Here is a 14,082-nt window from a genome sequence, read left to right as displayed (position 1 = left end):
ATTATCGTGAATGCATATCGAGGTTGCAGCATCAATGAATTGAAATGGAATTGGAAAGTAGCATTTATTATGGTTTTACAACAACATCAGTTATAAACATGGGCAAATTATATTATAAATATTAAAAAAGCATTTTTCCTGCATGTGATAAGCAAAAAGAAGATCTGTTTCAGAAAGAGCCTTGTATTTAATACAAAAAGGCACATCAAAACAGCAATCTGCAAAGTGGCCTCTAACCTACAAAAAATAATAATGAAGCAATTGGATATGGAAACATGCAAAAGTAAAGTTCAACTGCATTAAGAGTAAATTAGAAACAGTAATTTGCCAGAAAACATTTACAGCATGTGAATTGAAATACACACTGCCTGTAACAGCAGCCACACAACATTTGGAAAATCCTCTTCATTCATTTCAATAATCACTTGAAATAGCATACTTTAAATACCTTTAAATGTAGGCAAAGATTTTGCAGTAAATACTTTTTTTCCTAATTTGCTGAAATGTAATATTTGCGTAAATATGTCAAGGGAACCTTAGAATCATTTTGAAAGCTTAACTAATCTGACTGAGGACAGGTATCATGTGCATTTTCACAAAAATATTATAAATGAGCTATCTGAGGGTAGAATTTTCTCCTGTGCAAATCTTCTTTAAAGGGGGTGCTCCTGATTCATCCAATTCCTCCTGTTGAATAAAAAGAAACACATTAAAATGTTACCCAAATGTTCACATGGTTGGAATAAAATTCTACTCATCAATCCATTTTCATCCACTTATCTGGGTCGCGGTTCCTATTAATATCAACTTTGCGCCATGCAACAGACCGCAGAGATAGGAATCAAATTCATATTTGATCAGTTTTTGGTTTTACTTAAACCCATTTTCAGAAAGGTGACCTGTGTGTCTGGGGCGCTCCGTCTGACTGCTCCTGATGAAAGAAGGTCCTCCTTGATGAGAGTGGGAGGCTCATCAGCCCCCTCCTGCCCTGAATGAACTGGCTCTGCATTCACAAGTAAGTAAGTGTTACCACTGAGCTCTATACTCAAATACAGTATCTTTTGTGTGCTCCTTTTTTTTTTTTTTTATTACAGGAATAATGTGTGAAATTAGGTGAAAATACACTTGGGAGAACAATCGTCATACCATCCACACTCTCCTGGCCCAGCATTGGTGGCTGAGAGTCTTCTGTCCGGAGGCTGGAGGTATGTGGAGGGCTGACCTGCTGCGAGCTGGAAGTGCTGCTGCTGTTGTCCATTTTCGGGGGGTAAACGTCAGAAAGAAAGCTCTGGTTGCTGTTTTCATCTGAGGGCGGACAGAACAGTCAATCAATCAATCAAAATTAATCAAATTACTTTATTTATCCCAGAGGGGAAATTCAGTTAGTCTGTTAGCTCTGGAAGAATGAGACAGCCTGATGGCTGTAGGAGCGAAGGATCTTTTGTATCTCTCTGTCCTGCTACGAAGAGAGAGGAGCCGTCCACTGCTGTTTTTGGTCCATAAAAGTTTTGTCTAGCGGATATTTCAAGATGGACTCGAACATCTTGACAGTGCATCTCTCCACCACCTCCTCCAGTGTGTCCAACCTGGCTCCAACCACAGAACCAGCTCTATAGACCAGTCTGTCCAACCGCCTTGCATCTCTGCCTCCCCAGCAGACTGCAGCATAAAACAACACACTACCACCACAGACTGATAAAACATCTGCAGCATCTTGCTACAGATGTCCAGAGATCTGAGTTTCCTTATGTTTCCTTTTTGTAGAGAGCGTCTTTGTGTTTAGGAACCAGTCCAATTCATTATCCAGGTATAGGCTACACCTAGATACTTATAACTTGGCATCCATCAGTCAGGAGTGGTACTGATCATTTGGTGACACGTGTTGTGTATTTTAGATTTTTATTAGATCTGGTGTGTTTTGGACATATACAGCTAGGTTATTATGCATGCAATGGCTTCAGTATTTTTTTTATTTTATAAATACACCCACAACTCACCAGTGAAATCCAGTAAAGAGTTGGTGTTTTCCATCACTACATCTTTCATTCCTCTGACATCTCCACCTGTGGATTTAGTGCGGTATATCTGGAATCAAAGAGAGGATTGTACAATTAGACTGCTTACTAGATTCATTAAAGCAAATCCTCTAGGCCATAGTGTGTGTGTGATTTTTCAACGTGGCTGAGGCGCCCACCTGCTTTGTTTCTGTTACTGGCACCCACTTGAATATGCGTAAGGATGTGTCTCCAACTGTCACCCATTTCTTCTCCCTGGGGATGAAATTACTTGGAATTATTTTTCGCAGAGGCAGCTCAGATCCGTTCAGGGCACCATCATCTGCTTTTAATGGCATTAATCTGCATACATGTTCGTGTCCTGTCTGCACACAGCAGACATGACAGCTAATCAGAAATCCTATTGTGCTCACGTACAGCCATCGCTTGCTTTAAAATAAGCGTGTAAAAACCACGAGGACAGGTGCGAAGTGTTCATTATTAATGTCACTGTTATGTGATTACGGGACAGTCGTCTACATTACGGCGCGCAGCATGTGAGGCTGTGGCCATATTGACAGCTCTCGGCGGAAAAAACTCAGCTAGCCCCGCCTCCCCTGTCAACCCGGGGCATTGATTGGTCAGCGGCTCCGTCAATCATCTAACTTTTCCGACTGAAGTTTGTTGAGCGACGCAGCAGATATCAGTCTACAGTCTACTGATACATTTCCCTCCATATTGTCCCCCAGACAGCCTACATACCATTTGCGCACCTTCTCGATGGCTGCCAGGACCTTTTTAATGTCATCTTTAGCCCGACTTCGGGTCTCGGCGCGGCCTGATCGTCCCGACATCTTGATGCTGTTATGATTCATCTACAGATGCATCTGAAAACTTCAAGACCAAGCCCCAGTCCTCCGTTACAGTGCTAATCTCGCGAGATTTCATCGTCTCGTTTTTTTTCCTTCTCTTTTTTTGGGGCCTGCTCATTATGCTCATACTGTATGTACTGTAATAAGTCGGTGGACGGTATTTATACAGTCTGTGGGTGGACACATATCTGACAGTTTTAGCTACTTTTTAGGTCGAGATTTAACAACAACAAAAAAAACACAATCAATTTAAAGTGATTACACATTTTTAAATCAAACCTCATAACATAAACATAACAGTATATTTAGTAGTTAAATGAGGCTTACCTTTACAAAATTAAAATTCTGCCTACATAAATACACAAAAAATAATCCAATAATATATTTAGAAAATAATATATTGTTATAAAACAATCTGAGTGGGTCCATTCTACATTACGAGTTCTTTTACTTTTGATACTTTAAGTACATTTTGATGCTGATATTTTTGTACTTTTACTTCAGTAAGTTTTGAATGCAGGACTTTTACTTGTAGTGGAGTAATTTCACAGTGTGGTCTTAGTACTTTTACTTAAGTAAGAGATCTGAATAATTTTCCCACCGCTGACTGTAATAAGTGGGTGGACGGTATTTATACAGTCTATCGGTGTAATCTGTATAATATTTATAATATTAAGTCTAAAATATGCAAATCTTGGAATAGAGTTGTTAAACACTTTTAAATACATGTATACAAACAAAATATAAAAGCTGAAAGAAGACAACAACATTGTAGTTACTGCACTCTGTTTTAGCATTATTATTAGAACCTTTAACAGCAAAACCAGAGTGCAGTAACTACATTTTTGGGGTCAAAGGTCAAATCAATCGTCATGATTTTTGAGCATAAGAATTACATCATCAATACATGTAGAAAAAAGTTTCATATCACTTACCTAACTATAACCTATTTGGCTGGCAAGTTAAAAAAACAACAACTTTAAAGCAGTTTTTCTCAGTTTTACCCTTTGTTTAGTTACTGCAGTTCAGAAAAACTGGACAATATTTTCAGCAAATATTACTTGTTTGGGTGATCATTTCTCTTTTAAGTTTCAAGTTTAAAAATACATTTCCAAGCAAACAATAATAAAAAAAGTACCATACTATATAAATATCCTCAGGGACCCTAAAGCCATCACATTACATTTGTTCATGACTTGTTTTTAAGCTTAGACTACATGTACTTATATTGACTTATCATTCCGTTATATTTTTGTTATTGCACCTTGTTACCTTGTCTTATGTCTTTGTTTGCACCTTGTATCTGCATTTCCCCCCCTGTTGTGTACTGTACTGTATATAGAATAGTGATAATAAATGCTCTCTTATATTATTATTATAGAATTATTATATTATTATATTTATCTGTTTACTACCCTTGTTTAATCTGAGCCTTTTTTCTGCTGTTCACTTTCTGCTCTAACGGTGCAATTTCCCCATTGTGGGATTAATAAAGGGATATCTTATCTTACCTTAGAAAGCTCAGTTAAATATACACTATAGTTTAGACGTCTGTTCCCATGTTTGGCCAGCAGAGGGCAGCATTGAACTGTGCACAGCAAACAGGATCCTCCTTTGTGTGACAGAGCAGGTCTGTTGCAACTTTAATTGATTTATTTATTATAGGAGTGATCACTGAAGGAAAATTATCTATTGCTTATATCCTCCATGTATGTATGTATGTATGTAACGAGATCAGAGTCGTCTCTCTTTTACCAGCTACTACTGATAAACCAAAACTGATCCGAGTGGACTGTGAGGTTTACAGTTTTATAGCTGCACTTAATGTGCTGGCATAAAGGGAACAAAGATTTAGCATGATAAGCTCTTCCACTTTGCAATTAATACTTCATAACATATTACAGAGTTCAGTGCCGGTCTATTGTTGGAGCACTAAGCAGGACACCATATGGAAACTCATTTGTTGATTTCCTGCAGAGTGTATGGCATGAATTACTGTATTGTTAGTGACTGGGGATTTTGGGCTTTTTGGCAAAATGTGATGTTGTGCATAAGACATTACAATTTATTGAAACTTCTGAGAGTTTGGCTTGTGACTGTGTGTCATTATTCATTGTGTTGTTCATAGTGAAGCTCCTAATTAAATTATATTCATTCAAATAGATTTAAACCTTTCCCATGCCATATTACTATGAGATTGTCAAAACAAAAAGGCAGTGATTTTGATATTTCCCATTTAATTGTTGCTGCACAAAGCACAGTCCCCCTTTGAAAACAGAAAAAGTCAGGTATTAAGAACTCGGGGCTAAGAAACCTACACCTACACCTTGGTCTTTTAAAGGAAACATGAAACGTTGTCTTTTGCTCGAATTAAGGCTATTCTTGCAACAGCAAAGTAGCCTGGAGCTCTTTTCTACCCAAATTATGGACACAAAGGAAAAGTACATCCATAGTCTGACTTAGTCTATATGCAATAATCTTGCACACTGTTTTTATATCACAATCTTTTTAGTCATACAACCTATTTAGATATAACTGTTTTTGTCTATTGTTTGTCAAATGTATGTGTGTGTGTGTGTATGTTTGATGGAAAAATTACCTGTTATTGATTCAAATCTCTATATTTATTTTTTTTGTCTTAGTATTCTTCTGCAATGTAATATACAGCGACAGTCTTAAAGTAGTTTTTCAAGCATCATGTGAATCATGTGAGAATGAATAATATTGTGTCTGAAGTTTCCTGAATCCCCCCAACCCAGTCATATTTTATAAGGACTTATATGTCCTATCTGCATGATAGGACTATGCCTTTATATTACACACATTACTTCCACGGATAAGACTGCAGGGGTATTTTATGGACGAGGCTATAAAATGTAAAAAAAAAAAAAAAAAATCACACCACATTATTGATGGCGTGGGCGGGCCCTGCTGCTGCTCCAGCCACTGGCTGACAACACTGGGAGGAGTCAGTGACAGTTGCCAGAGAAAATATCCAAATAACAGCGAAGCTCATCAGCATGCAGCAGCTGAACGGTGTGTCCTCATACCTGTCTGCAGAAGAAGCTTGTACATGTTTCATGTTTCTGTGAGGAAGCCATGCTTAAAGCCTGCCCATAGAGGTCGTGTGTTTTGTGCAGCTCGCTGCAAAACTGTAGACAGATAAGTTCTGTAAATTTCCTGCAATTTGTTGCACATATCACTTCTGGTATTTTTTGGAGGTCTTCATTAAGAGTTTGTAAGATATATTTCCTGCAGTCTTTTGGGTAAAATTCATCATATGGGCCTTTTATAATGCTCTTTTAATAAAAATAACATTCAAGTTCACTTAGTAATGTTAGTAATGTTAGATAATAACCAGTAATAATGACACGCGAAATGGGATTCATATTGTTTTATATGTAAGCGTTGGAAATAATTTCACACACTGCAACTTTCATTAAAATAAATAAATAAAATAGATTAAAAATTATTATTATTATTATTATTATTATTAATACATGTTTTATTTGTTTTCCCATGCAACAATCTATTTTCACTAATGTGCAATATCGGTGCTATACAAAATTACTCTCAGGAAATACCCTATGTATAATATTAATAACAATGTTCAATTGCAGCTGTGTAAGTATCTTATGTATATACTGTATGTATATTTATGTATGTACAGTCATGGAAAATTTATTAGATACATACATTTGTTTGGACAAATATAGTGATACAACAAAAATAGCTCATAAGAGTTTAATTTAAGAGCTGATATCAAGCTCTTGATAATGATTTTGGGTATTATCAAGAAAACCTTGGAAAATATCTAGATATCAGCTCTTAAATTAATCCTTATCAGCTATTTTTGTTGTTATCATCATATTTGTCCAAACAAATGTACCTTTAGTTGCATTAAAATGAACAAGTAAGAAAAGGGATGGACTAATATTTTTTCCATGATTGTATATTATATATATTTTTTAAATATATATATATATATCATTGTTATTTCTTTATTTTAAGCTGCTGTGACTACTGAATTCCCCTCCTGTGGGATGATAATAAAGTCTTGTCGTATCTTATTTTGAAAAGCGGAAGTGCCTTCTTCTACTAACGCTGGCTGGCTTCACCCTGGTGCCGTTCAGACTGCTCCTGTCATTGACTGGGTGGTGGACAGAGAAGCCAAATGATCTAGCGAACGGGGCGACGAGTCCAGCACAGCATGGACTGCTGCCCGCCATAGTTAGTGCAGCTTTTATTTTTTCTTTCTTTCTATTTATTTTTATTTTTTTACAGTCTCGCCTGAAGTTTTTTTTTTCCTTTGCTCTCGCTGCTGCTGTGAAAAACAGACGACAATGGACCGAGTGAAAAGCTCCATGCAGCAAGTACCCAACGCTATCCCCAAAGTGATCCGACGGACTGGAGGGGCCAACAGCCTGGAGCTGGAGAAGGAAAACTTTGAGAGAGGGCAGGTATGGAGCAGAAGGATGTAGGGGATGTCACATTAATAATGTAATAGTGGCATTATTTTCCTGAAAGCGTGGGTTGAGTCCTGGCTGAGAGCCGCTTTATAAGGTGGGAGGATATTAGGCATGTCAGGATGTTTGCTGTCAGCTCCTCAATGAAAGTATGCATTGTGAGATTGTGTCTGAAGTGCGGACAGGAGCTCAGGATCCATATAAATGTGACCACATTTTAAAAAAACAAACAAACATATTTACTTCCAGTTTTGAGACTTCACTGTCCTTGTGTTTGATCCACATTGTGTGATTCCAGTGTTGCCCTCTCTGTGATCAACAGAGACACCAATGAGTCCACTGTACATCAAAAGAGCTGTTGAAATGTAGGTCAATGGCCTTTTGAATTCAGATAACTGTGCTGTTTAGCCTATCTGCAGAATAAACCAGACAAGAGGGAGGCAAGTTGAGGCTTTTGTGGAGCTGTGTCATGTATGCCAGGCTGTCAGTGCCTCCTGTAAGGCCTCCAGTAGAGGCAGGATCAGTGGTGATGATGGTGATGAGATGTAAATTGGTGATAAGGACTGATGTTGTTTTATTTACTATGTTTAGTGATGGCTGCTGATGAATAATGAATGCTGTGTAGCTTCAAGACGTGCCTTTGCATGAAGTGCTCTCCCAGTGAGCATATGTATGGAAGCTGCTGTTATGCTGTGGAGCCTGCTGCTTCCTGCCTGGTGGTCTCCCCTCCCCTCTCCCCAGACCAGGCACAGGGGAGGGAAAGGGGGCAGAAAGTAGGTCAGATGAATCAAGGCAGCAGCAAAACTGCCGTGGTAGTACTGCAACGTGCTTCGCCCATTTACAGCCGCTGCTAAATTGGACAGTAGGCATTTGGCTATTTTGCGTCTGGATGGTTGCATACAGTTGACCCCCCCCTCCCCCTCCCCCGCGCCCCTACTCTCTCTCTCAGTCTGTGTCCCCCATGCCTGTCCCATCCAGGACAGTGGCAGCATGGATTAGAGGCTGGGAGAGACGCATGCGTGGCTTTATGTGTCCCGAGCCAAGCTTGGTCACTAGGTCACTGTCAGGCTCCTGAGATCACACCCTCTGGAAGTGTGTCAGGGCAAAGTGGTTGACAACAGAAGTTCTGATTATGATAACATGTGTGGCTAGGGCTGGGGGATATGGACCAAAAGTCATATCCCGATATATTCAGGCTGAATATCAATATACGATATATATCCCGATATTCTTATTGCACAGTGAGAGCAAATGTTCAGTCAAAGCCAAATCTGACATGCAACTAGTTTTATTGAAACCCTTTTTAAAAGAAAATCAAAGCTCCATAAAGTGCACATTTGTGTGATATGATCTAATTCCATATCGCATTTGAAAATATATATGTTTTTTATATCGATATATATCGCCCAGCCTTATGTGTGGCGATATGATGATATGTGTCTTCAAAGTGATAAAAAAAATGTATATCACATATATTTTTCTATCATGTTTGAATTGTGATGTAAAAATGACAGTGGCTGAACTGCATTACAGCAATATTTTGATGCTTGGAGTATAGAGGCCCAGTTTTGCTCCAAAAATAGGCTTCATTATGTGGTTATTACATTTAGACAAATTATTTATTGAATGACCAGAAAACACTACGCTATATCATGAGAAATGTTTAAAGATTTTGGCCATGTTGTCCCGCCCTGACATGTGTTGTGGCAATGGAAATGGAAAGTAATGTGTCTGAACGGAGTAGGAATTCACCTCTCAATTATCTGAGATCATTTAAACAAAGCACAGAGCTTTTGAGGGTGAAAATATTCCTGCAAAATCAAACAAGTCCAAGTTTGATTTACTCTCAGTGTTGCAACATGACTCGACCAATGCATTTAGCTGTTTTGTTCGGTGCCAGTTTCTCTTATTTAAAGCTTGAGTTTTGAAATCACAGATAGTGATTTTTTTTTTAACCTCTGGAATTGATGTTTGTGTTTCCCTTTTTTTCCCTCATGTGGGTGATTTTTCACTGGGGGGATCCAGAGCCGTGGCAGGCGGTGCAGGAATCAATGAATCTGCTGTCTACTTTACAGGGGATCAGCGAGAGATAATCTCATCTGATCTGTTGTGCTCTAAAGCTGCCTAAATCTGCTGGGTAGCTGGCTTTCACCTCCTGTCTGTCTGCATATCTGTCTGTCTGCCTGCGGTCCTCTCCGGCTGTCTCTTTTTAGCCATGAAGTACAGTGACAGCCTAATGTTTATATATAAATACACCCATGTTGAATATGAAGTTCTGACTTACTGTTGTGACAGACGACTCAGACGAGCAACTTTTTGACTTAAAGTTTGTTACTCTAGAGTGGAATAACCTTTATAATCAGCTGCAATTTACAGACATGGAAAAACATTATTAGACCACCCTTGTTTTCTCCTTGTTTTCTTGTTTATTTTAATGCCTGGTACAACTAAAGGTACATTTGTCTGGGCAAATATAATGATAACAACAAAAATAGCTCTTAAGAGTTTAATTTAAGAGCTGATATCTAGACTTTTGAAATGGCTAGATATCAGCTCTCTAAAATACTAAAAACAATAAAATAGTAATAAAAACTCAGTCTAAAAAACAGAGTTAGAGTTAAAAAGAAAAGAAAATAATAAAAATTAAAAAAGCCAAGGATTCTTCCCTAGCTGGGACTGAACACCAAGGAGAATAAATAGGTTTTTTAATAACATTTTTTAAATATCTAGCCATTTTCCGTGGTTTTCTTGATAATGATTTTGGTTATATCAAGAAAACCATGGAAAATGGCTAGATATCAGCTCTTAAATTAAACTCTTATGAGCTATTTTTGTTGTTATTTGTCCAAACAAGTATACCTTTAGTTGTACCAGGCATTACAATGAACACAAAATTGAAGAAAACAATGGTCAATGTAGAGAAATCAGACAACTCTAGAGTAGATTATACAGTATGTCCTTCAACATGCCACCTGAACTCAATCTTCCAGCATATGAATATGAGCAGTGTGCACTCCAGACAGCAGGGTCACCTACTTTTAAGCCATAGTTGTGTAAAACGCTGATTCTGAGAAGTGCTCGCCTATCTCTCTGTTGAGTTGGGTAAACAACCAGGGTGTGTTCAAAATCCTCTCCGTCATAGTGTCCGCACTGGGTTATAAAAAGAATGAAATAGGGCAGCCAGATAGCACACAGCGTTGCTTTTAATGACATGTTATGCCTCATAATAGCAGCTGACTCTTTAATTTGGAGTTTAGGGGATTTTAATCTTTGCTGTGTTTGTCTCAAATGCCGTGGTGTGTTTTGATGTTTATTGTGTTCTCAACAGCTGTAAGAAAAGCAACGAGTTAATAACAAGTTGGTGCTAAACGATTCTTATAATCTTTATCTTTAGGCTCTGAAATGTCAACTCTCTCTCCTCGATTGCAAAACTGTCTCGGAGCTGCCAGAGGCCAGAAGAGGCTTCTGAAAGCTGGTGTAGGTAGTAATCTCTGGACCCATATGAACCATAATTAGTGCTTGTGGAAAACTTCTGGCGCACCAGTCCCTCTGCTGGGACATGCAGCGCGAGCCCCTGACTAACACCACATTGTATGTTACATAATTAAGGCCTTAAAATTAGACGGGCTGCCAGCCTTCTTGTCTCCTTTACATGTCCACACAGAGGTCACTCACTCCTGCTTGTGTCTGTATTTGAGTGTTTGCAGTTGTGTAATATAACAAAGTACGAACCTGGTCTCACAGGAATCTGTGAAATAGCCACGGATTCGCTAAACTCAAAATCTGTGGAATAGCCACGGAATCACTCAAATTTCCGTGAAACTGACACGGATTTCGCTACAATGCAAGTTAATGACAGTCATATCCCGTGGCTATTCCAACATACAAAGTGATTATGTACATTCACTGAGTGAATATTTAGAAAATAAAACATATATTTCTCGCTACAAATGTGATCAAAATCCATTTAATGCAGAAAGTAAGTCAAAGTATTGATTTTCTTTCACTAAAAATGAGAGAACTGTCCGCCATGTTTTTTGTTCTGACCGCTGGCCCCTTGAAAGTCACATGACTTGGAACAAACCAATAGCCACGGGATATGTCATTAACTTGCATTGTAGCGAAATCCGTGTCAGTTTCACGGAAATTAGAGTGATTCTGTGGCTATTCCACGGATTTTGAGTTAAGCGAATCCGTGGCTATTTCACAGATTCCTGTGAGACCAGGTTCATACTTTGTTACATTACACAACTGCAAACACTCAAATACAGACACAAGCAGTTGTGGTTTGTATTTTTTTTTTTATAGGTATTTTTCATGCTTTTTTGAAAGTGACAGATAGAAAGGGGGTGACAGAGGGGAGGACATGCGGCAAAGGGAGCTCAGGCTCTCTACGCTCTACCAGTGTGAGCCACCGGGACGCCCCTAATATTTCAACTTCTAATCCATTACCTTTGGGTAATATTGTCTAGAACTCGACTGATATTGGATTTTTGAGACTTATGGCCATACTGATTTAGAGGGGGAACATTAATCTATAACCGATTATGGTGCACTGTAAAATATGTTTGCAGAAATTGCAATCAAATTGCATTAGAAATAAGACATAAAATTAAAAATCAAATATCACCGTCGTAGACAAAACTTTTAATCTTTAGAAAACACACAGTTGTTTTCATGTAAAATTAAAGGAGAAATACCATAATGTCAATTACCCAAAAAATTAGAAGGCTTATGACTGTGTCCCTCGGTGAGTCTTGTGGGGGGTACTGCGGGAATATGGGGTACTGGGCTCGTTGCTACGAGCTATCCGGTCCCTATATAACCAAAGTGAGAGCTGTGTCCGCATAATCAGCACAACGTCAAACACGTTCCCGGTGGGTGTTGGCCTCCGCCGGGGTTGACCCTTGTCTCCGATTCTGTTCGCGGTTTTCATGGACAGGATCTCAAGATGCAGCCAGGGGGAGGAAGGGATCCGGTTTGGTAACCTTAGAATTGCATCTCTGCTTTTTGCAGATGATGTGGTTCTTTTGGCTTCATCAGACCGGGAGGGGAGAGAGGTGCTGCCTCAAGCGAAGGAGTTCAAGTATCTCTGGGTCTTGTTCACGAGTGAGGGTAAGATGGAGCCTGAGATGGACAGCCGGTTTGGTGCAGCGTCAGTGGTGATGTGGGCGTTGTACCTTGTAGTGAACTACAGTCATGGAAAAAGTTATTAGACCACCCTTGTTTTCTCTTTGCTTTCCTCTTCATTTTAATGCCTGGTACAACTAAAGGTAAATTTGTTTGTTTGGCTTATTCTTATTCTTCCAAAATAATTTATACATAGAAACGTAGGAAAATTTGTTTTCTCACTCACATTGGTCTGGTAAAGCTGTCAGAGTTATAGTTTGGGCGTAGGACGAAGAGATGTGCCACCAACACGCACCCTCAGCCACATAGTAATGGCCATGGTAAAAAGGAGGGAACATTTCTGGAGAAGCAGCAGAGGTACCAGTTTCTTCTGATTGCTCTAAAAGAACAATTTCTTCCTTTTTCTTCACAAAACACATATGTAGACGTTCAGCAAGAACTCAGGATGCTCAGAATGAAGTCGGCTCAATCATAGGAGCTACGGTTTAGCCAAAAATGCTTTCTGTTTGAGGGGAATTTTCACCTGTTTCAACCTCTCTCAGTGGCGTCAAATGTAACTGGAGCAGCTGATTGCATTTGTTTGCTCTGCTCTGATTGGTTCAGATTGTAATCTAATAATGTATGGGTGAGAGTCACGGGCCAGAGTCAAGCACACTCAAAATTTCTTTAGAAATTTTCTAGTTTAAGAGCTGATATCTAGCCATTTTCCATGGTTTTCTTGATAATGATTTTGGTTATTATCACGAAAATCATGGAAAATGTCTAGATATCAACTCTTACCGTGTGTTCAGACCGGACGCGTAGCGAATTTTCGCGTCGCGTTACTCGTGTGGGTTGATTCGCATGAGAATTGAATTTAACTCGCGTCACTCGCGCGAGTAAATAACTCGCGAATTTTCGCCCAAGAGACTATTTAGCGCCAAATAATTCCCTCCATTTCATTCTGTCATCAACCATGACAAGCATAGCGTCCCTGTACCTGCTCTGGAAGTCCGAGATACGTCGGAAAACACGCCGTCGTGTCTGGGTGAGTGACATCATCCGGAGGCGCACTCAGCACGGAGAGAGGATCGCAGAGTACTTCCACCTTTTTCCTGTCCCTCCTGCCGACCCACTCCTCCTTCCTGCCTCTTTTCTCCTCTCTCTCATGTATGTATCTCGGACACTGTCGTCCAGAATCTCAACGCTGATAGGCTGTCCCGACACAGCGTCACGCGAATATTTCGCCAAAGTTGAATTTATTGAACTCACGCGAATTCGTGTTGTTTCATTCGCGCCGCGACATTCGCATCAATCGCGGCATTCGCGTCGCGCGAAACCCGCGATTCGCGCCGCCGGCAAAAATTGGCGTCTATTCGCATGTTTGCATTGACTTTGTATGTAATCTTGTCGCGCGAAATATTCGCTACGCGTCCGGTCTGAACACACCGTTAAATTAAACTCTTATGAGCTATTTATGTTGTTATCATTATATTTGTCCAAACAATTGTACCTTTAGTTGTACCAGGCATTAAAATGAACAAGAAATTGAAAACAACAATGGTCTAATCATTTTTTTCCATGACTGCATTTCTACTGCTCTGCTCACCTGCTAACTTACACTCTCTTAATTATAGCATT

The 14,082-nt window shown here is 39.3% G+C and overlaps 2 protein-coding genes across 3 annotated transcripts in view; one reads left to right on the top strand and one right to left on the bottom strand.

Moving 5' to 3' along the window:
- Positions 1–50: 50 nt before the first annotated feature.
- bcl7bb (BAF chromatin remodeling complex subunit BCL7B b) lies at positions 51–7,711 on the bottom strand. 2 transcript variants are annotated; one of them, XM_059330468.1, is made up of 6 exons: positions 7,576–7,711; positions 2,195–2,270; positions 1,998–2,085; positions 1,147–1,305; positions 900–1,003; positions 51–687 (listed from the first exon to the last, which is right to left on the bottom strand). In XM_059330468.1, exons 1-6 carry the CDS (start codon positions 7,677–7,679, stop codon positions 616–618), a joined length of 603 nt encoding a protein of 200 aa, XP_059186451.1. In that variant the 5' UTR covers positions 7,680–7,711; the 3' UTR covers positions 51–615. The 2 variants fall into 2 exon arrangements, with proteins under 2 accessions (XP_059186451.1, XP_059186450.1); XM_059330467.1 differs by lacking the exon at positions 7,576–7,711 and adding an exon at positions 2,757–2,905.
- Positions 7,014–14,082, top strand: part of hip1 (huntingtin interacting protein 1) — a 78,571-nt gene continuing 71,502 nt past the window's right edge. Inside the window, exon 1 of the mRNA XM_059330465.1 lies at positions 7,014–7,326. Coding sequence (XP_059186448.1) covers positions 7,210–7,326 — 117 coding nt within the window. The 5' untranslated portion in view covers positions 7,014–7,209. The remainder of the gene's footprint in view (positions 7,327–14,082) is intronic.

This window comes from Centropristis striata, chromosome 4, assembly GCF_030273125.1.
Source record: "Centropristis striata isolate RG_2023a ecotype Rhode Island chromosome 4, C.striata_1.0, whole genome shotgun sequence".
Taxonomy (NCBI): Eukaryota; Metazoa; Chordata; class Actinopteri; order Perciformes; family Serranidae; genus Centropristis; species Centropristis striata.
This window is presented reverse-complemented; position numbering and strand designations above follow the sequence as displayed.